At 41.9% G+C, this 26,934-nt stretch overlaps 1 protein-coding gene across 3 annotated transcripts; it reads right to left on the reverse strand.

Moving 5' to 3' along the window:
• Nucleotides 1-6,001: 6,001 nt before the first annotated feature.
• On the reverse strand, nt 6,002-12,505 carry LOC137368714 (GTP-binding protein Di-Ras2). 3 transcript variants are annotated; one of them, XM_068028886.1, is made up of 2 exons: nt 12,330-12,505; nt 6,002-7,832 (listed from the first exon to the last, which is right to left on the reverse strand). In XM_068028886.1, the coding sequence occupies exon 2, from the start codon at nt 7,803-7,805 to the stop codon at nt 7,209-7,211; it is 597 nt and encodes a 198-aa protein (XP_067884987.1). In that variant the 5' UTR covers nt 7,806-7,832; nt 12,330-12,505; the 3' UTR covers nt 6,002-7,208. The 3 variants fall into 3 exon arrangements, with proteins under 3 accessions (XP_067884987.1, XP_067884989.1, XP_067884988.1); XM_068028888.1 differs by lacking the exon at nt 12,330-12,505 and adding an exon at nt 11,534-11,734; XM_068028887.1 differs by lacking the exon at nt 12,330-12,505 and adding an exon at nt 8,211-8,320.
• Between the last annotated feature and the right edge of the window lie 14,429 nt (nt 12,506-26,934).

Raw genomic sequence — 26,934 nt, forward strand, 5'->3', positions numbered from 1 at the left:
ATATGTGACATCAGAAGAGTCATGGATGTAGGTGGGAAGTGACTGGACAAGGGGAGAAAAAATAAAGTCAAAATACAAAGAAATAAGTTCAGTGGGGCAGAAACAGGCTAAAATGATGGGTCTATCAGGACAGTCCTGTTTGTGGCTTTTGGGAGGTAGGTAGGAGTGGGATCGTTCCCTCTGCAACACCCTGGCCCACTCTTCCATCAACCCCAGCACTTCAATCCCCTCCCACAGCACCTCCCCAGGCAATTGCAGGAGGTGTAACACCTGTCCTTTTGCCTCCTCTCTCCTCACCATCCAAGGCCCCAAACGCTCCTTCCAGGTGAGGCAGTGATTTACTTGTACTTCTTTCAATTTAGTATACTGTATTTGCTGCTCACAATGCAGTTGCCTCTACACTGGGGAGTCCAAATGCAGATTGGGTGACCATTTTGTGGAACACCTCTGCTCAGTCTGCAAGCATGACCCCGAGCTTCAGGTTACTTGCCAATTTAAATTCACCACCTTGCTCTCACCCACAAATTCCTGTCCTCTGCCTGCTGCAGTGTTCCAGTGAAGCTTAACACAAGTTCGAGGAACAGCACCTCATCTTCCAATTAGGCATTTTACAGCCTTCTGGAAGTAACACTGAGTTTAACAATTTTAGACCATGACCTGGTCTTAACTTATTTTATTTTTATTTTTATTTAGAGATACAGCACTGAAACAGGCCCTTCGGCCCACCGAGTCTGTGCCGACCATCAACCACCCATTTATACTAATCCTACATTAACCCCATATTCTCTACCACATCCCCACCATTCTCCTATCACCTACCTACACTAGGGGCAATTTACAATGGCCAATTTACCTATCAACCTGCAAGTCTTTGGCTGTGGGAGGAAACCGGAGCACCCGGCGGAAACCCACGCAGACACAGGGAGAACTTGCAAACTCCGCACAGGCAGTACCCAGAACTGAACCCGGGTGGCTGGTCGCTTAGTTTTCATCTTTTTGCTTTCGGATAGAGCTGTTCATTATTCCGCCATTAACACTCTCCCTCGACAAGTACTTTGTCTTTTACTACAACTATCACCACTCCCTTTGCCTTTTGTTCCATGACATTTCTGCCATTTAATCTCTCCTGCCCTCCACCCTATCACAGAACTTCCCTTTTGTTCTTCTACACCCTCCCCCCTTTCACTTGCTCAAAACCTAGTACATATCTAACCTTTGCCAGTTCCGATGAAAGGTCATTGGCCTGAAATTTTAACTCTGTTTCTCTTTCCACATATACTATGAAAAAATAACCCTTGTTGTCCAGTAGCCTGCCTTTGATTTGCCATAGTGCGCCAAATACAGAGGGCACAAAGGACTGTCGCAAATTTAAGTGACTACTGCCAGGATGGGTTTTCTCCTGCATGATGAGTTGCTGTGGTCTGTTCACTCTATCCTGATAGGTATAGTTTCTCAGTTCTCATATCCTCCTTGTAAATTTTTTTCACACCTTCTCTTTTGCATCCTTTTTATAATAGGGAGGCTGGGACTCTGCATAATATTTTAAGTATGGTCTAACCAAGGTTTTATACAAGTGTCACATAACTTTTCTGCTTTTCAATTCTATCCCTCTAGAAATGAACTCCAGTGCTTTGTTTGCTTTTTAATGGCTTTATTAATATACATTACTACTTTTAGTGATTTGTGTATCTGTACCCCAGGATCCCTCTTCGTCTCTAGGCTCATTTAGACTTTTATTCTTCCTACCAGAATGCACCACCACACATTTATCTATATTGAAATTAATTTGCCAATTACACATGTATATTACATCCACATGATTACCCTCGTTTACTCTTATTATTTTTTCAAAGAAGTCGCGTTGGCCAAGCAAGCTCTTCTCTTCTGAAATCTGTGCTGACTGTTCCCTTTATTTTCAGTTTCTGGACGTTTTTCAGTTACATCTTTGAATAAACATTCCATTATCTTTCCTACCACAGATGTTAAGCTAACTGTTCCATAGTTCCCTGGATTTATTCTATCTCCCTTTTGGAATATAGGAATAACATTAGCTGTCCACCAGTCCTCTGGCACAATTCCCTTTTCTATTGAATGTTTATACATTTGGCATCTGCTATCTCTTCCTTGGCTTCTTTGAGTATATGCAGATGCAATCCATCCAGACGTAGGGTTTTATGCTGTCTTTATATCCTTTTTGATCTTTTTTTCCAATGTCATATCTACCTTGTTAGCCTCTGGTAAAATCTGAGACAAAGAAATAATTCAATATTTCTGCCATTTCACTGTTATTACCTGTGAGTTTGCCTTACGCATCCCTTAATGGCCCTATCCCTATCTTAATTTTCCTTTTTTTAATGTGTCTATAGAATCTTTACTGTTTCTTTTTATATTCTTTCATAATTTAATTTTGCAATTCCTCTTTGCCTGCCTAATTTTTTAACTTATTTCCTAACCTCCTCTTACTCTCTTTTTTCATCCTTTCCTTTATTGTCTATATAGAGTATGTCTTTTTCTTTAGTTTCAATTTGCATGTATCTCTTTATTCATGTCACACTTTTGGTTAGTTGTTCTTGCTTTTTAGCAGATTATATTTCTCCTGAACTCTATTGATCACCTTTTTTAAACATGTCCTCCTGTTGGTCTATCTCTATGTTTATGCTCAGAAATTATCCAGTTATACAATCTCAATCTAAATTAAATAACCTGCTTATATTACCTAAACCAATCAGTTATTTTAAATACCTTCTTAATATTTATTTCCCAAATGACTACAAATTCAGATCTTCACATTTTAGACTTCTGAAGTCCCAGAATCATCCTTGTCACTTTTGTCTGAACTCTCCTCAATGTATTAATATACTTTTGAAGTACAGGATTCAAAGCTGCAAATATTTTAAATGTAATGTCACCAATGATTTATATTGTACTAAATAATCACTTTGACCTTCACTAAATTCCTGACAGATATTCCCATATTTCTTTGGTCTTTGTTGATAACTTTACATTGAGTAGATACTTTCAGTGAAAATAACTACAAACAAACCTTTATCCTTTTGCTTTTCCAACCTCACTAATAGTCACCCATTTAATGGTTACATCCAATTTATGGGTTGTGTTTCCTGTGCCAATGTATATTATCTTCCATTTATCTACATCAAATACATCTGTCATTCCTTAAGTTAATTTGTAACTTTCGTCTCCATGTTATCAGTCTCAGGTGTGCTAACCATTGGGCTGGATTTTGCAGTCAGCAATGAAGCAATGAAGCAATGGTGCTCACCACTGACCTCAAAGAAAGCTGCCTATAAAGATATAGTGATCTCTATGGGGTGGAGTTCCCCTTTTTCAGGAACAGTTTAAATCTAATGCTATCAAAGGGATCTCCAGGTGTTCAGCAGCAGTGGTGTCAGCAAGTGGGGAAGCAGCCAATCACATTGAAGTATTCTCATAGACAGCAAACCAGGAAATTAAAAGCTCAGTAACACCCCTTTCAATTTAAATTTTTGGATAATGAAATAAATGATTCATGATTGGATTAAGATAGAAGCTAAAATAAAGATGAACAAACTTCAAAAATATTTCAAAATCATAATAGAGAAATTTGACATTCTACAAATATAAAATTAGCTTTTCAGGGCCAGTTTAGCTGTAATTATGAAGTTAATACGCTGTTAAAACCTCAGTTACACCTCATTCAATAAGAGTCTTTACAGCCAGATTAACAGTGTAAAAGTATAAGTTTCCATCAATTCACTGACTACTGATTGCAGTCTGAGGGAACATAAACAGTTCATATGGGAGAGCATGGAATCACTAACAGCAACTTCGGGATTTCCACGCTTTTCTGAGAATATGCGGATTCCTAAAATTGCTGTCATTTTCAGCGGAGTAATGACAGTGAACGTTAAAAGTTTTGCAATCATTAGCATTGCAAAATTCAGGCTATTTGTTTGCATAGCTTGGCACTGTCAATAAGTTACTTGAAATATATTCTTCTATATGAGACAGAATTTTCCCCAGTAATCACAATTGTTTCTAAAGCTATGGTAATTATTCTTTGCAACCTAGACATCTCTCTTGGTTGCATTTCTTCATCATTAACGAATAACACAGAGAACTGAGTATTACAGACTGAGATGTTACAGAGATCTGTTCGATTCACATGGGGAGAGGGGAAAAAAATGACTTGCATTTATATAGCACCTTTCAAGACTACAGGATGTGCAAAGCATTTTACAGCCAACAAAGTACTTTTGAAGTGTAGGAACTACAGCAGCCAGTTTGTGCACAGCAAGCTCTCACAAACAGCAATGTGATAATGGCCAGATAATCTGTTGCTGTGATGTTGATTGAGAGATAAATATTGGCCATAACACCAGGGATAACCTCCCTGCTCTTCTTTGAAATATTTATTTATTTATTTTTTATTTTAGAGATATAGCACTGAAACAGGCCCTTCGGCCCACCGAGTCTGTGCCAACCAACAACCACCCATTTATACTAACCTTACAGTAATCCCATATTCCCCATCACCTACCTACACTAGGGGCAATTTACAACAGCCAATTTACCTATCACCTGCAAGTCTTTGGCTGTGGGAGGAAACCAGAGCACCCGGCAAAAACCCACACGGTCACAGGGAGAACTTGCAAACTCCGCACAGGCAGTACCCAGAATCAAACCCGGGTCCCTGGAGCTGTGAGGCTGCGGTGCTAACCACTGCGCCACCTCATTTTATTTAGAGATACAGCACTGAAACAGGCCCTTTGGCCCACCTAGTCTGTGCCGACCAACAACCACCCATTTATACTAACCCTGCAGTAATCCCATATTCCCTATCACCTACCTACACTAGGTGCAATTTACAATGGCCAATTTACCTATCAACCTGCAAGTCTTTGGCTGTGGGAGGAAACCGGAGCTCCCGGCAAAAACTCACACGGTCACAGGGAGAACTTGCAAACTCCTCACAGGCAGTACCCAGAATCAAACCCAGGTCCCAGGTCCTTGGAGCTGTGAGGCTGCAGTGCTAACCACTGCGCCACTGTCATAGGGTGTTTGACATACAGCTCAGAGGGCAGCCAGGGCCTCCGTTTAACATCTCAACTGAAAGACAACACCTCCAGCAGTGCAGCATTCCCTCACTACTGCACGGAGAGTCAGCCTCGATTTTTACACTCAAGTCCTGGAGTGGGACTTGAACCTGCAACCTTGTAACTCAGAGTAAGAATGCTGCCAACTGAGCCAGGGCTGAATATAAAGATGGGGCCAAAGGACTGAAGTCCATAATTGAGGTGATCCTGCACAGATTATGGAAAAGCTTGAGTTTAATGAGCTGAATTTCCGATTCCAGGCTTTTTATGTTCTCACCTTGTTTGTGAATATGTTAAGCCTATGAAAGCAATACATAAAGCACTTCATTGCGAAGCTAACTACTCGATTTAGTAGAGATGTTTAAGCTATTCTAAATGGTGGGTCTAAATTAGGTATAATACAGCGAATCATATACTTCTCAGGTTTCAGTCCGTGTACAACATTTAACTGGGGTAGCGGGTATGTTTGTTTCCAGACCTAAAACCAGAGGGGAAAATATCCGATTTAACTAATGTTAACCCCCGAGCCCACATGCTTGCAAAAGTCATTGATCGCTCACATGAGACCGACGTGTCAGATCTATCTGCTGCATCAGTGGACCTGTGTTGAGCTGAAAAGGCGGCAGTTGGATTTTACCTCTTCCAAAACAAACCTATTAAAATGGTCAGTAGGAATAATGCAAACTATCAGATCTCCTATTATTATTTAGAGGGCACTTACCCTTTCCACATCTTTTAGATACAAAGATGATTAATAATGAGAATTGCAGAAAATAATTTATTGCACTTTTGTTTTATGACGTCGTTGTGCTCGTGGTCAGTATTAAAGGGATTCTTTAAACACACACACACACAACTCTCATAAACTCAACTATTTTATTGTCGATTTGAAATATACAGCGTAGGACTGTAAAATATAGAAAGTTGTAGGCACAGATGACTTATGTACAGGCATTTAAATAACAATAATGAAATATATTTCGATGCTTCTGAACAGAATAAATACATTTGTTTTCTTTCTATATCATAGCAAGTTGCTCCAAAAAAGGTACATTTCAGTATGGAGCATTTGGAAGAATAAGTCTGTACAAATTAACTATCCTTTCCCTCATCGGATCGATGCTTTGTTAAATATATTTAAACTGCTTTGAACTTTCTTCCAACCAATATCGAAATATATTAGATCGAAGGCTTTGCTGCCTTTTGCTTTTTAATTTGAAAGTTTCCCCGTGCCATAATTCCTTTCTTTTGTATTGAGTGCGCAAAACGGTTTACAGAGATGTACAAACTGTTCCTTTATATATATATATATATATATAAATGAAAGAAAGGATCTTGCAGTTTAAAAACTACATTGCTATGTATTTATTTTTCATTGATCGACTGATGCTATGCTAAATGAACTGGGATGTACAAGATCATGTGCTGTTTCATTGCAGTTTAATTGTTTTCCCCAGAACTCCGTCCCTTTCCTTTAAGAAACATTGAGAAAAAGTAATGCTGTAATGAGAGACTCATCAGGATTGAACCTGCTGTATTGTCAGCACTGATTGCAGAATTTTTTAAATGTAAAACCTCATGCAAGGTTAAATGTGTTTATTATATAAATAGCTTAAATCAATAGTTCGTTATCGTGACTTTGAACTATATTGATTGAAACTATTTTCCATCGATTACTTATTTTTAAAAAACTGCCTAATGCACCTCTGCTTGCATTCATAAGGTGCTATTTGTTGTGAATATGTCTGTAAGATTTAATAAATAAAAATAACCGTGACTGAAAAAGTCAAAATGAGTGTGCTTTTATTCGTTGCTAAGTACTGGAATTTCCATGTTGCATTCAGAACATTTAAAGAAGGAGCTTGGCTCTTTAATTATTACGAACACACACCTCCTCCATCATAGCAACCTGGCAGTTCTGTAATGGGACTTTATATTTTAAAACTTAATTTTGGTTTAATGAAAAAAGGACAACACAAATCATCTTTGAGATAAACCCACATGGTCGGTGGCTGGGTCAATTGCCCCGCACCGGCCTGTCTGTGCTGAATCTGATCGCTTGTTCGTTTGTTGTCCAGAAGGTCTGTATTCTGTTGCAACTCGGTTGGCGACAGTTCACATAACGACACACTTCCCCTTGAGTTTCTCTGTCCTCTTTTGCTGCTTGGATTTCTTGCCGTCGATCTGCAGGCTCACGGTCCTGCGCTTCTCCAGATTCAGCAGTTCCTGGAAGAGCTCCTTGACATTGTGGTTGGTCTTGGCCGAGGTCTCCATGAAGCCGCACTTCCACCGCTTGGCCTGGGACTCTCCGTCGCTGGCCTGCACCTCCCTCAGGGTGTCGTCGCACTTGTTGCCCACCAGCATGATGGGGATGCTCTCCACGTCGCCCTTGATCTGGCACACTTGCTCGTAGATGGGCTTCAGCTCTTCCAGGGACTGCTTGCTTGTGATGGAGTACACGAGGATGAAGGCGTGTCCTTTGGAGATGGAGAGGCGCTGCATGGCCGGGAACTGGTGGCTTCCCGTGGTGTCGGTGATCTGTAAAGTGCAGATGCTCTTGTCGCAGCTGATGACCTGGCGATAAGTGTCTTCGATCGTGGGGATGTAGCTCTCCCGGAAGGTCCCTTTGACAAACCTCAGCACCAGCGAGCTCTTGCCCACGCCCCCCGCTCCAAACACTACAACCCTGTAATCGTTGCTCTGCTCCGGCATCTTGGGGAAACTGGTTCAGACTATCACCTAGAGTCAAAGGGAAAGAACATGTTACACATGCTCAGGTCATTTCTACATCGCACTTTAAAAAAAAAGTCAATGCCCATTTTATCCAACGTCAAGATTCATAGCCGCCACCATTTGCAAAATTAAAGCTGGTCTAAGGTCGAACTGAAGTGCACAGTCACATTCTACCACTGTGATGCAGAAAGCTGGACCGGTGCAGGACTGGCTGCTCGGAGCAGATGGCCTCTGAATAATAACAAAGTGCATGTTCTCGGCATCCAAGGCACGGATCACCGCCCTGTTACCCTTGTCAGAAGACCCCCTCCACACGCACATCCCCAGCCAATGATACAACCTCTGCATAGTGCACGTTTTTTAAAATAAATATAAAACAATTACCTTAAGAGACAATAACCCGGACTATAATATGACAATGGCTTGTGTCGAGCCGCGCTGCGCTCAATCTTGAGAACTCATCGTGGCTGAAGGTTGCACAGGATGGAGCCGGCTTTCTGTTCACTGAAAGGGCTGGAGGGAGTTTCTGTCTGATATTTAAAGCACCAGAGGCGCGTTCTATGCAGGGATGTTATTACGTATCTGGTTTGTTTAGAGAGCTCTGTGTTCAGGGAGACTAGGCTCTGACTATCGTCATCAGTAATTTTCAGTGCTACGTCTTGGTGCGGGTCGTCAGAATGCTGCAACAAGGGTCGTGGATGTGTTCAGTCTGAGCTACTGCTGCTAATAAATCTTCCACAGAAAAGCAGCAACACAGAGCAGAGCGAGGGAGCGCAGCACGTATCAAATCCGCACCGTCAGCACTAAAAATCAACTCTTTTCAATCCAACACATGATGGTACGCGATATCAATTTGGCGAACACAAATTCTTGTCTTTGTCTTATTGGCCAAATGTAGCAAATATTTTTTTAAAAGCTGTAATAGAAATTAAGCAGTGTGTGTGTGGGGGGGGGGGGGGGGGGAAGGGGGGGACTGCGAATATCGATAATCTGAAATTAATAAGAAAGGAAAATGCGAGGTATAGCCAGTCAACACCTGGATAAAGGACAGGTTCAGGTTTCCGGTTGAATGGCCTGCTCCCCAATCGTTAACATATCCCCTCCCCCTTCAGATATCCTCTCCCCCCAGAGCTGCTCGGTATTTTCAGGACTGTGCTTTCACATTCACTGAGCTTTCTTTACTACATTGTCAGACCAAACGCCAGGCGATCGTGCAGATTTTAGATCCATTCCCAGTTACCTTTGTCTGGTAGCACTAACAATATTTATTGTATTTTAATCACCTGTAGTTCATCATCGCCACCAATTACAGAGCGTCACTAAGGTCGGGCCTATGTAGAACAGCCACAGAGCTGTTGAGCTGTTAAGCTTTGGAGCAGTATGAAAAATAACATTCCTACTTTGAACAGTAAATGTTTTAAATTACATCAAATCTCACACTTCCGCAATACTTCAATATCCTGCAAATAAATCTGTCTGATTAAGAAGCTCTACTTTTTTGGCCGTCCTTTTCAGCCAATTCCACTTATTTTGGGGGATCCATTAACAACCAGTACAAACCTAAAGTAAACATTCGATTACATTAAACAAGCCCGCCTGGGGCCATTTTATGATCTATTTTAAATAAGCAATTAAGCCAAAGAATTTGATTTGCCATTGAAATCACATATGGTTTTTCTTTCTGCACATAGTAAGGATCATGTAATAATTGGACCATCTTGCAAAGATACCGAAATTGTTTCGTCCAGCCAACAAATTGAATACTTAAGCAATGTCTCAAAATGGGAATATAAACAGTTAAAAGCAGAGCTATATCTCAGATCGACAATAGAGCCATCATCACTTGGCTCTTGATTGCTAAAGGTTAGTTATTATTCACTAACCTGACACATTTAATCTGGTATATAACTTTTCAAATACAAAACCAAAGAGCAAATAAACAGCTTTGCATTTCTGACACACTCAGGGGACACACAGAGGGGTTTCAGAGCAGTGGTTTATTCATTTAGAAAGTTAGACTCTTGTATTCAGTACATTGGTCAGTGATATTTCAGAAGACCAAAATAAGGGCAGTGCGAAAGTATGTAACGGAATAACACATTTAGGAATTCAAATACGTCGTTGCAAGTGCTGTATATAATTTGAACAAATCTAATCGCTATCTCGATAATTAGTTGGTCTTTTAGGAGAATTGGTCGAAACTACACTCTCCGCCCCCTCCCCTGCCTCACACATTGCTCGATAAATATAAAGCCCGCATTGCCCTCAGTTTATATACAGTACTTAGATCTATCGGTACGGACTACATTTTATTTGCCTCTCTTCGTGTGGTGTAAACAAACAGAAAGTTTTTTTCTTTGTCTATATTATTAGGTGCGTATAAAAGCAAAAAAAAAAAACAATGCCAGCTATTCTCGACACACACGTTCAGCGTTTAAACTAATTTCTATCACCGCTCTATATAATTTAGTTGTCACACTGACGCTATCACAAACGCTTGGGACTCAACACAGGACTAAAATTTGCAGGGCTGTGGGGAAAGGGCAGGGCAGTGGGACTAGCCGAGTTGCTCTTGCAGAGAGCCAGCACGGACACGACAAGACGAATGGCCTCCTTCTGTGCTGTAATCATTCTATGATTCTAATAGCCCCAACAACTTGATAGCCTTCCCTTCCCCAAGTCATTTTAGGAGCAACCAAATAATCAACCTTTTGGAATCACAAATAATAAAACCTGATACAATATATGTTCTTACCCTTTTAGAAGAACTAGGCTATTTATTGTTATACATTTATCTAACATTTTAGAGAAAATTCGGCCGTCTGTTATAATGAGAGGCAGACGAGAAGTGGCATTCGTATTGGGTTCTAGTTTGTTACACCTTAAGAATAAAACAGGAGGAAACTTATATCATTAGGAGCTGAAACCATGGCCAAAGACATTTCTTCCCCATTTTCCTAGGGTGAGTACAGTGAATCCGATTTAAGAGCAGAGGGAAGCAGAGAGTTGCTCACAATGAGTATTGTGGTCCTGACTCGCCGTTAGTTTCCTCTAATAGGAAATGAAGAGCCCGAGCCTCCGAAGTGTACACTGCGCTGTGTGAAGCTAGCTGGTTCACTGTAACGCGATTGTAATTGATATGCTTTGGGTGTAATAATACAATTTTTAAAATGAGACTTCATTCAAGCTAAAAAGACTACGGATTTTATTAAATCAACTATCCAGCACTCAGGTAACCCAGAGCTGAGTCAATGATTTTGAAGGCTGAAAATTCTGACAACGGTTCAGCGTATTAAAGGCACCTCCCGGCTTTAATTGACCTCCGAGAATAAGATGCAGCATTAATACAGAAAATAGCGATATTATTTACAGGTCGCTGATAAGTCTCAGACACATAACGTTGATATGGATGAGCAGATACCAAGTAATCAACTACATTATTATTTTGATACCATCTAAACGCGGTGGGACAGAAGAAATTGGAAGTAGTGTCACCTCTCAGTTCACTAGCCGGTATATTTCTCAGTCAGTCCCTAGCCCTTTAATTATATGTCCCTTTCTTTCCTCTCTTTCCAGCACAGCCTGACAGGAGCAGTACTGTTACAAATGACAGAAATGCCCAAGAGAGAAATGCCTTTTGCACACTATTGAGTTTGACTAATACAGGCCATAATCTCCAAGCATGATAACACACAGACAATGCTCACGGAATGTTATTAACCCGGTAATCGCTCCAGTACTGGACCATTCCAGGAGTTTCCAATCAATGGCTCGAGTCCACTCTATGGCTGATTTAGGCTGGATCTTTAATCCATCACTTCCTTCGAAAATGAGCTAAGAATTATAAACGGGCAGAGATGAACAGCGCAGAAGGCGGCCATGCGGCCCGTCAGCTGAGCACCAGATCTTTGTGAGATCAATCTATATTTCAAATGGAGTTTTAAGGGGCGAAATTAAGGTCGCATTCGGACAAAGTGATCGGTTCCATCATGCAACATTTCAAAGCTTTTGGCATGTGGTTCCGGTTACTAAACCCCAATATTAAACATCCTGCATTGTGCAAACCTATTTGTTAAAAGGTGAAATTCAAGCGCCACACGCGGAGCCACACTTGTAAACAATTGGATTAATTTGGCCATATATTTGATTTATAATATGTCATGATATAAATTTGATTTCATTTAAAATGAAGGTCCGATCACCGACTCTGAAAATTAAACCAAGGGCACACCCATTACCGAGATCCAGGAAATGTTGGCACTCACATCAGAGAGCGGCTTCCTTCACCTTCAGGGTGATACAAGAAAAGGCGTCGCCACGAGCTGTGCTCTGAACCGGGAGATAGAAAGTAAGCCTTCTCCAATTTATTTGAAATATAAATGCAATAATTGGCATTCCATTCATTAGTAAAGGCAAGGTCGATATTATACTAGTACATACATTTATTTATGTTCATGTGCCCGCTATTCATTTCCCAAATACGGAAACTGACGAACACTTTACCTTCGGAAGGGATCCGCTGATTAAACTGGAAAGGGCGATTGGAAGGTCCACATGCCGCCGAGATGAACAGCTTGGGTCCAGGTTTTCACCTGGAATAGTCTCAGCAATGAGAATGGAAACCAGTCTCTGTCGCACTGTGCACAGAGCTGCCTTCAGGAAGTGGCACCACTGGCTGTGTTCTGTACAGGGAATGAAGCGGCGTTCTGCTCTCGGCCCAGCATCTCGGATTAGATCACCTCCTGTTTTTGCTGTCGACAGATGGCACGTGATTCCTTTCATAATAAAAGTCGCTTGTACTCCCGTCCCATCATCATCCTCAGCAGAATTGTGCTTTCTGCTGAGTGAACAATGCAGGTCTTTAGATATCCAAGAAAACGCGCTTGCAAATCTAGGGAATTTGGAGACAGTGAACCTAGGAACAGCTTGACAATTTAACAACATTTCCCCCCCAGCAATGCTGTCCCCTGCAGAAGGGGCTGACTCATGAAGGGGTGCTGGTGGGTGGGTACTGACCACACTCCAATCCTTGCCCAAATCCATTCTTCTTGTGTGAATCTTCTTAGCTATTGTTGACTTTAGAGGGCATCTAAGCTGAGCCCAATCCTGCCCTCACCCACCTATACCGTGCTATCCAGCAGAGGCGGGGTGAGGGGGGATGTTCACTGAGTTAGTGTGCAGGAGAGGGTCCCCTTGCAGTTTATCTTCACGGTTAGTGCATGATCCTGAGTCCATCTTAGTAACATTACAATGTGCATTTTCCAATTTAATATTCAAATCCCTGACGCATCATCCATAATTCTGATCATTTTCACAACCGCAATGAGTATTCAAGAGTTCAAGGGATTACTGTCATATGCACCCTATTATGTCGAGATATATCATCAATAAGCTATGCTTTTGGGATGGTGAGGGAGCATATGCAAAAGAGTATTCGAATTTCCAATAATAAAAGTAGGTTACTTATCAATTTGATACAATTATTTATTTAGTGATGATTTAATTTGTATTACTACAGAATAAGAATTGAGCCCAGAGATGTCCATACAAAAAAATCACATAAGAAAAAGATACCTACCATTATAATTATAATTAACACAGTTATAGACTCCAGCTAAGTGCTACATGAATAGAGTTTCCCATTGTTTGACCATCTGTTGGTAGCAACTCTGGATATTATTGGAGATTAAAAGATATGTAATGCTTTATGTAAGTAAATGTTTTCACAAATTCACCGATCCTGCATTCCAAGTGGGAAGCCCTATTTAAAGGGACCACAGGTCAAAGATAGGACTTTTTTTAAAAAAAGCTATTTTTTGGCTAACACTCTCTTTGAGCGTTGCTTCCGACTGGGAGCACAAGATCAGTAACTTTAATCCATAATATTATCCGTATTGCTGTGTGAATAACTGAGATTAAAATGTTATGACAGGTTGTGAAGTTGGATATCGTGGAAAAAAAGATAATGTCAGACATTAACATTTTAGCATAATTTAATACGCCCAATATATTTTCAAATCAAATGTAAAATTGTTACATCACGATTGGATTTTTCATTTCTAATTTTAAAATACTGTGGAGAATGTTTTATTTATATTTATGATTCATAATTGTATTAAAAATAAAAATAAATAATTTAGTCGAGTAAAGTTTGGAATATTGTCAATTCCAAATCACTGAGACCGCCTAAAATGTGTGGCTAATTGTGTGATTGCACTAAAGTGATAGTGCTACCATCTTACTGCAAAACGGCAGAATTATGAATCCTATAAAAAGCTGTGTCGTAAAATTAGAAACAAATCTAATTACATATTCATTTACATAGGCAAAATTGAAAATTGCTCTGTTTCCTAAAGTTCATCAGGTGTGCTTCGGATTTTGGGAGGGACAAATTATCGTTTCCATTTTCTCTAAACTATCACAGAGAATACTGTAGATGTTTAATTTAAACGGTATCATAGATATTTATTAAAATTAGTTCAGTTAGAATTTTGAAAACTTTTACAGCTTCAGAGCTGTGATCCATTCTAGGATTACTGGCTATATTGATCAATGGTAAAATTGTGATACTGTAACTTCATTGTTTATTACTATCTGTCATTTAGTTTTATTATCTGAGTCTTGGAGATTCAAAACATATTAAATGGAGCCAAAGGTATGAGTCTTAAAGTCTTAAAAGTACTATGATTTCCTAAAGTAACCTGAATGCTTCTCAGTAATTATTTTCATATTTTGGTGTCATGAATGTATTGTGATATCAGAAAAAACTGTTTATAGATAATAATAGCTGTCACATGAAATAGCAAAAAAACTAATGCACCTTCAATGTGTTTTCATGAAAGGTAAAGTATCATTACAATAAATATAATAGATTCATTTTTTATTTGTGAAAAAGGTGAAATAATTTCTTTCACTCATGAACTCACAAAACAAGCCTCCATTTTAAACTGTGGTATGAACTTGATATGTTTGCCAGTAGCTTTTTGGACCATGCTGGTAGCTTGTTTATGAAGATGTGCTGAACATTGTTAACATTCATTGTAGAATTAATGAGTGAGCCGTTTTGGATGATAGCCCATGTCCACAACTCTGTTTAGTCTCTTTGCTACTTGGTGAATATGATTGAATTAAATTCATTGATGTTGAATGATCAGGATATTGTGGATTTGAAATACAACAAACCAAGTACAAACAGATTTGAATAACAGTAAACAATGGCCATTATCCCTTGTAAAATGTATCTGGTCAAATTGTAGGCATTGCCTGCCATTGCCAAATGAAATTAATATCTTTTAAAAATCTTTGTAAAATTATATTTAGCAATTAATTTAAATTAATATTTCCCACAATGAAATAATGGATCTGTATTCATTCATTTTTAGAATATTAATTCAAAAAGAGTAATTTTTCCATGTTGCTATTTCACACTAGCAGCTGATTGGTCCCACTGTGGTTAAGATGTGATCCTGTTATGTGTGCAGTCACGCAGCTCTGTCAAGACATATGGCTTTTTCCATATTCTGTGAGGTCTGTCTGACTGATTCTGCCTATGGGGCAATCTGGAAATCCTTCTCTTGGTGATAGGTAGTTTCCACAAGAGCAGTTACGTCTTTAATTTGTTCCTGCATTTGCTAGATGCTAACTTAGTCAATCTTTTGTTTTCTTACAAGGCAAGTAAGAAAGATCAAGCATTCATATAGTGCTTTCATGATAGCCAAAAGTACTTTGCAGTCAATGATGTGTTTTTGTAATATATTCACTGTTGTAAACAAGTGTAGCAGAAAAGTAGTGCATAGCAAAGTTCAATAAATAGCAATGAGATAACTGATAATATAATCTGACCTAATGATCTTTGGTTGAGGATACCAGGAGAACTTGCTTTGAAAAATACCATGGGATCATTTAAATCTATCTGGCTGAACAGCTAAGGACTGGTTTAACTCCTTATCTAAAAGCAAGCACATCGGAGTGCAGCATTCCCTCACTACTGAAGTATTAATATAGATTATGTGCTCCAGTCTCTGGAGTAGGGTTTGAACCTATAATTTTCTAGCTCAGAGGCAAGAGTATTACCAATGAGTTAAGTCTGGCACTTAATCTCTTAAAGCTTTTATTGAATATCTTCAGACTTATCATTACTTTTGAAATGCCAGGAACTATGGCCCTGATTTTATTGCAGAGTGGGATTGTTCCTTGTGAGGGTTCTGGGTGAGCAACAGGCCAAAGAGATTTTAACTCCTGCACCTCATGTCCATATCCAGGCCCCAGTTCCCACCCAAACCCAGCTGAAATTACTCCCTGGCCAATGGGTGGGAGCAAAAATTCAATTGGCAGGAGGTCACCGTCAGAGACCTGTATAAATTGTTCCTGATGGTCAGGCAAGAGGTAAGGGTCGATCGTGATGGGGGAGGGAGTGGGGTTTAGCCCAGGGCAATGGAGGCCCACAATTTACTTGGGGAGCCCAGATGAGCACTACTGCTCCTCCTGGCCCACAAGAAAATTTAAAACCGATCACAAGAACACAAAAGCAAAATAGGGCAGAAGTAGACCATGTGGCCCATTGAGTCTGCTCCACCATTCAAAACAATCATGGCAGATCTTAGAATTCAACTCCACTTTCCCGCCTACTCGCCATACCCCTTGATTCTCTGAGAGACCAAAAATATGACTATCTCAGCCTTAAATGTATTCAACAATGGAGCATCCACAACCCTCCAGTGCAGAGAATTCCAAAGATTCACAATCCTTTGAGTTTAGTAATTTCACTTCATTTCAGTCCTAAATGATCAGTCCCGTATCCTGAGACTCTGCCCCCATGTTTTAGATTCCCTGACCAGTGAAAATAATCTCTCAGTGTCTTCCCTATCCAGCCCCTTTAGAATCTTATATGTTTCAATGAGATACCCTCTATTCTTCTAAACATCAGAGAATACAGGTCCAATTTACTTAATCTCTCATCATAGGAAAACCTCCTCATCCCAGGGACCAATCTAATGAACCTTCACTGCACTGCCTTTTAAAGAATATTCTGTTTTTCTATTCTTACCACCAAAGTGCATAACTTACACTTCCCTACATTATACTCCAGCTGCCATCTTGTTGCCCACTCAATTAACCTGTCTATATCTCTTTGCAGCCTCTCTGTGTCCTCCCCGCAGCTTACCTTTCCACCTATCTTTGTATCATCAACAAACTTAGATACATCACTCTCTGTCTCTTCATCTGAGTTATTAATATAGATTGTAAATAGCTGAGGCTCCAGCACTGATCCTTGCAGCACTCCACTATTCACTGCCTGCCAACTTGAAAATGTCCCATTTATGCCCACTCGTTGCTTCCTGTCTGTTAACCAATCATATATTCATTCCAATATATTACCCCCAACTCCATGAGCCCTTATCTTGCCTATTAACCTTTTGTGTGGCACCTTCTGCCATGTTTTTTGGAAATCCAGGTATACTACATCTACTGGTTTCCCTTTATCTACCCTATTAGTTACATTCTCAAAAAACTTTCCCTTTAGTAAAACCATGTTGACTTGTTATAATCATACTGTGCTTTTCTAAGTGCATTGCTAAGATTTCCTTAATAATAGATTCCAGCATTTTCCCATTGACTGATGCAAGGCTAAAATAAAAGCAAAATACTGCAGATACTGAAAATCTGAAATAAAAACAGAAAGTGCTGGTAGTACTCAGCAGGTCTGGCAGCATCTGTGGAGAGAATGCGGGGGCCGGTTAAATTCTGCAGGGAGAGGCCCGCCTCGACCAGCGATGTCGAGAAGGGCCCGCCACAAATTACCGGCGGTGGGGGGACCTTGGTGTGGATCCCCTGCCGCATGGCGGCAGCACCCCAATTAGAATATGTTAAACAGTACTTACCTCTGCAGATTATGCAGCCCGCCACCTCTCCATGGACACTTCCTGATTTTACTTTGAATGGGCGGCCATCACGTGCCGTCCCGTTCACAATTAGAAAAGCCAGCTGGTCATCGGAGGCAGAAGGTTTCCCAACAGAAGGTAAGTTCCTTTTTCAGCTGTCTCACTCTGCATACTGGAAAGGGAAGGTTGTGGATACTGTGTACCCTCCCTCCGTAAATGGTGTACCCTCTGCATTTGTTTGTGTTGTGTAGGAGAAACAGCACTCTAGTTACCCAGTGTTTGGGGAGGGTGCCAGAAAGGGTATGAGTGTTGAGATTATAAGGATGGTGGGGGCAATCAATGCAGCTGGTAGGATTTTGATGTGGTCATGCTGTGCCTCTCTCACTTTTGGCCAAGATGGGCAATGCCATGCCACATAGTTTATCCATGTTAGCACCTGATGTACCCGTCAATACCAATCCCTACCCTGTTAGGAACCTTCACATTAATGAAGGACACAACTTCATTTATCACATGGAAATGGGTCTGGCTCATCCTACAGCATGCGATCCACCTCTCCTAAGGATCCGTCTGCACTGGAGACAAGATCAAAAGGCAGGTCCATGTAGAGGCCTCCAGTCGTGAGCTCCAGCCCCCAAGGGGAACTCGCCATTACGGTCGCCATGCATAAACATGCCATTGGATGTCAGAGCACCAGTTTCAGAGGCAATTGCACAGGTAGAGAGGGTGGTGACATGTCTCTGTGGCCTGCTTGACAATGACCTGCAGCCCATCGACTTCAGCCTGCGGTCCTCATAGTGGCAGCGGCTCTTAAGCTTGACGCCTATGCAGCATTTCAGGGACCCACCAGAGAACATTGTGGGGTCACAGAGTCAGCAGCTGCATGAGGGAGGACGCCATTGCCCTGCACCGGAGGGCCAGTGAGTATGTCCACTTCAGGATGGACCCTCACAACCAGGCCCAGAGGGCCATTGGTGTCGGCACCATTGCCGGAGAACCATAGTCCTCAGGGTCCATAGACTGCACCCATGTGATCATCAGGCCTCCTGCCAGGCTACCGCCTGCAGACGTTGCAATTAAAGGAATCCTCTCAATCTATGTGCAGCTGGTATTTCATCATCGGATATGCTTCATGCAAATCTGTGACTGCTTCTCAGGCAGCTGCCATGACACCTGGGTCCTGCGCCATTCCCAGCTGCCGCTGCTGTTCACTGAACTGGCTCAGCTGGAGGAGTGGCTTCTTGGAGACAAGGGCTATCCCTTGCAGACATGGCTCCCGTCAAGAGTGAGAGACCCCACCACTGCTGCTGAGGAGAGAAAAAAACACCATCCACTGAGCTAAAAAATCTGCCATGGAGCAGGCGATCTGCATGTTCTAAATGCACTTCCGATGCCTGGATAGATATCCTGTACAACGAGCCAAAAATGGCAAGACCTTTTTTTCCTGATCGCGGTGGTCTGCACAAATACGCACCCAATGGGGGCACGCCTGGAATTAGGAGGAGAGACATCAACTGCATTCATCCTCAGTCTATGAGGACAATGAGGACCTATAACACGAAGGTGCATGTGTCACCCAAGCTCCGCATGCAGGGCTAGCAGGGATCTAGGGATGAACGGCAATGCCTGAGCAGACAAAGGCTCTCTGCCCCATATGAGCCGACATGAGCTCTGGAAGCCACGCATTGGCCTCGCTCACCTGCTGTGCAACAGTCCACATCTGCTGCATGTCGGTGTAGACCATTAGAGCCAGCAGCTGACTGAGGCAAGTTCCATGTCACTGCATCTATTGAGAGGCTCATGAGATATGGTGGCATGGCATATCCTTTATTAAATGTGGAGAACATAACTGCACACGGTATTTCAGATGTGTTCTCACCACAATCCTGTACAATTGTAGCAATACTTCCTTATTCTTGTACTCCAATCCACTTGCAATAAAGGTTAACATGCCATTTGCCTTCCTAATTGCTTGTTGTACTTGCATATTAACATTCTGCATTCCTTGTACAAGCACACCCAAGTCTTTTTGAACAGTAACACATACAAGTTGCAGACCTTTTAAAAAATATTCTGCTTTTCTATTTGTACGACCAAAGTGCATAACTCGATTGCATACATTAGCGTTCCTGGAGGGCCAACGGAGCAAGGAATGCGACATTGGCGCTACATACTGGCACACATCATGCACACAGGAAGACAGGACACACATGTTGGTGAATAAGATTTAGTGCAATGATTATTTACATTGCTGTGACACCCTTGCATTCCCACTTGTGTTAGTGTGTTCTCTGTAAATGCTTGCGAGTGCCCCTTCTAGGTGCAACCTCTGCGCTAGCAGCCTGACTGGAGGAAGTCTGCTGATCTGATTGCCCTTTGGCTGTGGATGACTTTGATGCTCGTACCTGTGTGCATGAGGCCTAGAGGGCCCCGGCTGGCTGGGGGGAGCGCTCGTTCATCCCCTTCCAGCATTGGACCCTTTGATACCGGATGGCCCCACCTTCTCTGCCCTCTCCAGCCAGACTGCCTTGGGATGGCCTCTTCTTACCATCTCTGGTGAAAAGGACCCCCCACTTTGCTCGCACAGCCTGGAGGAGAGTGAGCAGGGAGGCTTCAAGGCACTGTGGGACCACCCTAGAGCATCCCTCTGCCATCCTCGGCTTTTGGTGTGCTCCTTTGAATGCAAAGGTGACTCCACCGTGTAACTGCTCTAAAATTTGGCTGCCAGGTCTGTCTTGCACATGTTTGAAAACCAATGCAGGACTAGTGAGGAAATCTGTGCTGTTGTCATAGTTTTTCAACTATTAGACATCGATGGATGTTCACGAACACTTCTCTTCTGCAGCAGCAGATCATATTTATTGGTTTAATATTTTTAGTTGGCAATGCAGCTAGAATATGAACATATTTTCCTGTTTTTTAACAAAGATCATTTAATTGCGGTTACATGTATTTTCACATAACAGTTGGCAGAAAAATGAATACAGAGTCCAAATGCATATTGCTCTGTGGCTTTTCAGAGTCAGATGATTAGAGGCCCATAGTATGTAAATATTCTTCAATTATGGTTTTATTTCTGTTGTTTATTTGCATTTTATGGTACATTTAAGTCTTACGTCCTAGAATGTGCAAAATTAAGATTATTCACCCAGGTGCGGCACGCCTACAAGAAGCAAGGAGGAGGTGTTATCAATTTTGGAAAGTGTGAAAATAGATAAGTCCCCTGGGCCAGATGGGATTTATCCTAGGATTCTCTGGGAAGCCAGGGAGGAGATTGCAGATCCTTTGTCCTTGATCTTTATGTCGTCATTGTCGACAGGAATAGTGCCGGAAGACTGGAGGATAGCAAATGTTGTCCCCTTGTTCAAGAAGGGGAGTAGAGACAGCCCTGGTAATTATAGACCTGTGAGCCTTACTTCGGTTGTGGGTAAAATGTTGGAAAAGGTTATAAGAGACAGGATTTATAATCATCTTGAAAAGAATAAGTTCATTAGCGATAGTCAGCACGGTTTTGTGACGGGTAGATCGTGCCTCACAAACCTTATTGAGTTTTTCGAGAAGGTGACCAAACAGGTGGATGAGGGTAAAGCAGTGGATGTGGTGTATATGGATTTCAGTAAGGCGTTTGATAAGGTTCCCCATGGTAGGCTATTGCAGAAAATACGGAAGTTTGGGGTTGAAGGTGATTTAGAGCTTTGGATCAGAAATTGGCTAGCTGAAAGAAGACAGAGGGTGGTGGTTGATGGCAAATGTTCATCCTGGAGTTTAGTTACTAGTGGTGTACCGCAAGGATCTGTTTTGGGGCCACTGCTGTTTGTCATTTTTATAAATGACCTGGAAGAGGGTGTAGAAGGATGGGTTAGTAAATTTGCGGATGACACTAAGGTCGGTGGAGTTGTGGATAGTGCCGAAGGATGTTGTAGGTTACAGAGGGACATAGATAGGCTGCAGAGCTGGGCTGAGAGATGGCAAATGGAGTTTAATGCGGAAAAGTGCGAGGTAATTCAATTTGGAAGGAGTAACAGGAATGCAGAGTACTGGGCTAATGGGAAGATTCTTGGTAGTGTAGATGAACAGAGAGATCTTGGTGTCCAGGTGCATAAATCCCTGAAGGTTGCTACCCAGGTTAATAGGGCTGTTAAGAAGGCATATGGTGTGTTAGCTTTTATTAGTAGGGGGATCTAGTTTCGGAGACACGAGGTCATGCTGCAGCTGTACAAAACTCTGGTGAGACTGCACCTGGAGTATTGCGTGCAGTTCTGGTCACCGCATTATAGGAAGGATGTGGAAGCTATGGAAAGGGTGCAGAGGAGATTTACTAGGATGTTGCCTGGTACGGAGGGAAGGTCTTACGAGGAAAGGCTGAGGGACTTGAGGTTGTTTTCGTTGGAGAGAAGGAGGAGGAGAGGTGACTTAATAGAGACATATAAGATAATCAGAGGGTTAGATAGGGTGGATAGTGAGAGTCTTTTTCCTCGGATGGTGATGGCAAACACGAGGGGACATAGCTTTAAGTTGAGGGGTGATAGATATAGGACAGATGTTAGAGGTAGTTTCTTTACTCAGAGAGTAGTAAGGGCGTGGAACGCCCTGCCTGCAACAGTAGTAGATTCGCCAACTTTAAGGGCATTTAAGTGGTCATTGGATAGACATATGGATGAAAATGGAATAGTGTAGGTCAGATGGTTTCACAGGTCGGCGCAACATCGAGGGCCGAAGGGCCTGTACTGCGCTGTAATATTCTAATTCTAATTCTAATTCAATGTAATACTTGAGTGGAAGAAGAGGATCGCAACTTTGAAGGAAATGGGGCACAGCAGGGTAAGTATATAGCAGCAAAGCTAAAAGTGCTGGGGAAACTCAACAGGTCAGGCAGCATCTGTGGAGAGAGAAGCAGGGTTAACTTTCAGGTCTGTGAACTTGATCTGAAAGTTAACTCTGCTTCTCTCTCCACAGATGCTGCCTGACCTGCTGAGTTCCTGCAGCACTTTCTGCTTTGCTGCCAGATTGACAGCAGCCTCATTCTTCAACAGTGAGGTAAGTATTCTTTGACAGCTGTCAGGAAGTAGGTGCTGGGACACTTTAAATAGGGCCTCAGCACCTACTGCACAGCTGTCAAAAGGTCTCTCACTGCGCTGAATGTCCCGCCTCTCCCCACGTAATATGGAGGGGGGGGGGGGGCGGCTCGGTGCAGTGATGCTAATGAGCCCCCTGCAAAATATTTTGGGTGCTCTGTGGCGGCCGCTGAATGCCAGCACCCCGCCAAGTTTAAAGCGCGCCGCCGCACAGCGCAGTGCCCGAATAAAATTCAGCCCAACTTTTCATATCTGTGACCTTTCATCAGAACTTTCAACAGGACTGATGTTCGGCTAACTGGCCCATAGTTCCCTGTTTTCTCTCTCCCTCCTTTCTTGAAAAGCGGTGTAACATTTGCCAACTTCAAATCTGATGGGACTGTTCCCAAAACTAAGGAATTTTGGAAAATCATAGCTGGCGCATCCACTATATCTGCAGCTATCTCTTTTAGAACCCGAGGATGTAGGCCACCAGGTGCTGGAGATTTGTCAGATTTTAGACCCTTAAGTTTCTCCAATACTTTTTCTCTGCTGATATGAATTTACTTAATTTCTTCAAACGTTTTAGCCCCTAGATTACTGCCTATTTCTGGTATGAAATTTGTGTCTTCTATTGTGAATGTAGATACAAAAGTTCAATACCTCTGGCATTTCCTCATTCCCCATGATAATTTCTCCTGTCTTTGCTTCCAAGGGACCAAAGTTTACTTTAGCTACTCTTTTCTTTTTGATATATCTATAAAAACTCTTACAATCTGTTTTTATGTTACTGGCTAGTTTACTCTCATTCTATTTTTTTCCTTTTAATCAACCTTTTGGTGGCCTTTTATTGGTTTCTAAAACACTCCCAATCCTCAGACTTGCTATTCTTATTTGCAACATTGTGAGCTTCATCTTTTAATCTAATACTATCCTTAACTACCTGAGTGAGCCATGGATTGGTCTTTCTTGGCTGAGTTTTTGTTTTCAAAGGAATGTATTTTTGTTGCACATTTTGAACTGTTTCTTTAAAGTTTTCCCACTCTTCATTTACCACAATACCTTTTAGTTTATTTACCCAATTTACCTTTGCCAGTTCTCCCCTCATGCCTACGTAATTGGCTTTGTTTAAGTTTAAGATTCTTGTTTGTGTTTGGAGCATGTCACTTTCAAACTTAACATGGAATTCAATGGTATTATGATCACTGTTTCCTGTGGATCTTTTACTATGATATTGCTTATTAACCCTGCTTCATTACACAATCCTAGATCTAAAATAGCTTCATCCCGAGTTGGCTCAACAATGTATTGCTCCAAGAAACTGTCCTGAAAACATTCTAACACCCATCTTCTAGACCACTCCTGCCACCTTCATTGTCTCAGTCTATATGAAGATTAACGTCCCCTACAATTATTGCATTGCCTTTTTTACAAGCTCCAATAATTTCTTGTTTAAATCTCTGTCTAATGTTAGGGGGTCATAAGCTACTCCCACCAGTGTTTTCTGATTCTTGCTATTCCTTATTTCCACCCTTACTGATTCTACTTCATGATCTTCTGAGGCCAGATCCTTTCTCACTAATGCCCTTATGTCATCCTTTACCATCAGTGCTACCCCTCCTCTTCTCCTATTCTGTCTGAATTTCCAAAATATTGTGCACCCTGGAATATTTATTTCCCAACCTTGATCACCATGTGACCATGTCTCTGTGATGACTATTAAATCTAAATCATGTACCTCTATTTGTGCCACTAGTTCAGCTATCTTACTGCAGATGCTTCACGCATTCAGAAGATAGAACCTTTATCTTCCTTTTTTGCTTCTATTCCCTTCAATGACCTTACTTGCTGATGTACAATTTCTGTTAACTTCTCTGTCCCTTCCTGTCCCATTCTGCTTGTCTTTACCTACAATTCTATACTGTTCTGATGCCTTTGCCTTTCTCTTTAGATTTCTAAATCTCACCTCTCCCGAACACTGGCCCTACTCTGTTAGTTCTCTAGTCTTATCTGCTGGCTCATTCTTGAGTTTGTACGCACTTTCCCTTCCTGGCACACCCTGATTATCATTATACTTATTGCTATCTTGCTCTCTTGCCTTCTCCTCTCTCTTTAAACTGTCACATTGTCCCTCACCCCCACTATTTAGTTTAAAGCCCTCTCTACTGCCCCAGTTATATGACTCACCAGAATACTGGTCCCAGCATGGTTCAGGCGTAGACCATCCCAACAGTACAGCTCCCACTTTCCCCAGTACTGGTGTCAATGCCCCATGAATCGAAATCCATTTCTCCCACACCAATTCTTGAGCCACACATTTAACTGTCTAATCTCATTTACCCTATGCCAACTTGCTCATGGCTTAGGTAATAACCCAGAGATTATTACTTTTGAAGTTCTACTTTTTAATTTAGTCGCTAGCTGCTCATACTCCCTATGCAGAACCTCTTTCCTAGTCCTATCTATGTCATTAATACCCATGTGGACCACGACAACTGGATCCTCCCCCTCCTACTGTATGGTCCTCTCCAGCCCTGAGCAGATGTCCCAAACCCTGGCATTGGGAAGGCAACAGAGCCTTCTGGACTCTTGCTGTTGGCTGCAGGGAACAGTGTCTATCCCCTTGACTATACTGTCCCCTACTACCACTACATTCTTATTTACTTCCCCCTGTGCCACAGTGTCATAGTCAGTTTGCTCATCCACCCGGCAGCCCTCACTCTCATCCATACAAGCTGGAAGAACCTCAAACTTGTTGGACAATTGCAAGGATTGCGACTCCTCCACTTCTGCCTTCTCGATCCCCTTACCTGCTTTACTCGTAGTCACATCCTCCTGTCACTGACCACTGACCCAATCAGAAGACCCTATCCTATGGGGTGTGACTGCAAAGTGTCCAGGTAACTTTCCCCCTACCTGATGCATCGCAGTGTCTGTAGTTTGGCCTCCAGTTCACTGATTCTGATCTGAAGCTCCTCGAGCCACAGACACTTAATGCAGACATGCTTGCTGTGGATCACACTGGCATCCACCAGCTCCCACATACTGCAGTTGCAACATATCTCCTGCCCTGCCATCCTGATTGTGTTTTAAAAAACGATTTAATTATTTACTTAATTAATTAATAGGAAATATTCACCAGCCAATTTATTAAGCTTAACAAGTATTAGTAAATACAACCTTACATTTGGTAAAATTACCAGAGTTTTGAAAGATAAATGATAAAAACCTCACCAACCAACCTGTTCTCCTGTGACGTCGCATTTCGATTTTTTTGATCTCCTCAGAACGAGGTTGGTCCGCTCTGGCGGCCTAGACTGGTCCTGATCAGGTTTGGCTTGGGGGATAAGCTACTTTCCTGCTCAGAATTCCAGTCAAAATAGTAGATGGGGTCCTGATGATGTCCTCATAGCCCCATCTTCATTTTTAAAAAAGACCACACCAGCTTGGAAGGGTATCCATGCCACCTGCAATTAAATTGCAGGTAGTTTGATCAGGGTGGAAAAGGAGTGGGTAGGCACCCGTTTCATTTTAACTGCCTGCCAACCTGTGTTGGTCTTGGGGGGAATTACAATTGGGGCTGGTGTGTCAGGCTACTTCAGATTTCCAGGCAGGTGTCAAGACTGGAATCTTTGTAGAATACTTAAGAAGGATGAATTGATGTCAATAGATGTGGTGTGCTCAACCCACCTATAAGGGACATGCATAACCACTTTGAGTGCACAATTTTGGATAAGAAGTGGTAAGTAATGTCATCCAACACCTTCTTTTTGGATGGTATGACTGAAACTTCCCTGTTTTGTCATACTCCGGTACCTTAATCTTTCTTCCTACCCCCCCACCCCGCCTTTTAATTGTACGGAAAGATGTGGAGCATAAGAGAGGGTTGTCCAAAGCACTCTCCTGGCTGCACATGTCCCTTTTCCTCTGCATAACATATTACCTTTTCCTCCAATGTTTATCCACCTGCGGGCATGATGACTTGTCTGCCCCAAGTATTTGTTCTTTCTTCCTGAACTAATCTTTTGGAGCTTTGAAAATCTTATGTAAAACCTTAATGCAAATTCTATATCTTCCTGGTCCCAATCACTAGTAGCTATGTGTACCCTATGTTGGTCTCATGATTCTTCTTGCTGAGACTTTCACCGCATCACCTGTTATCCTAATTTATGG

This window comes from Heterodontus francisci, chromosome 4 (genome assembly GCF_036365525.1).
Source record: "Heterodontus francisci isolate sHetFra1 chromosome 4, sHetFra1.hap1, whole genome shotgun sequence".
NCBI lineage: Eukaryota > Metazoa > Chordata > Chondrichthyes > Heterodontiformes > Heterodontidae > Heterodontus > Heterodontus francisci.

Coding starts and splice junctions, on each gene's coding strand:
- LOC137368714 (XM_068028886.1), bottom strand. CDS start 7,805: ATGCCGGAGCAGAGCAACGATTACAGGGTTGTAGTGTTTGGAGCGGGG.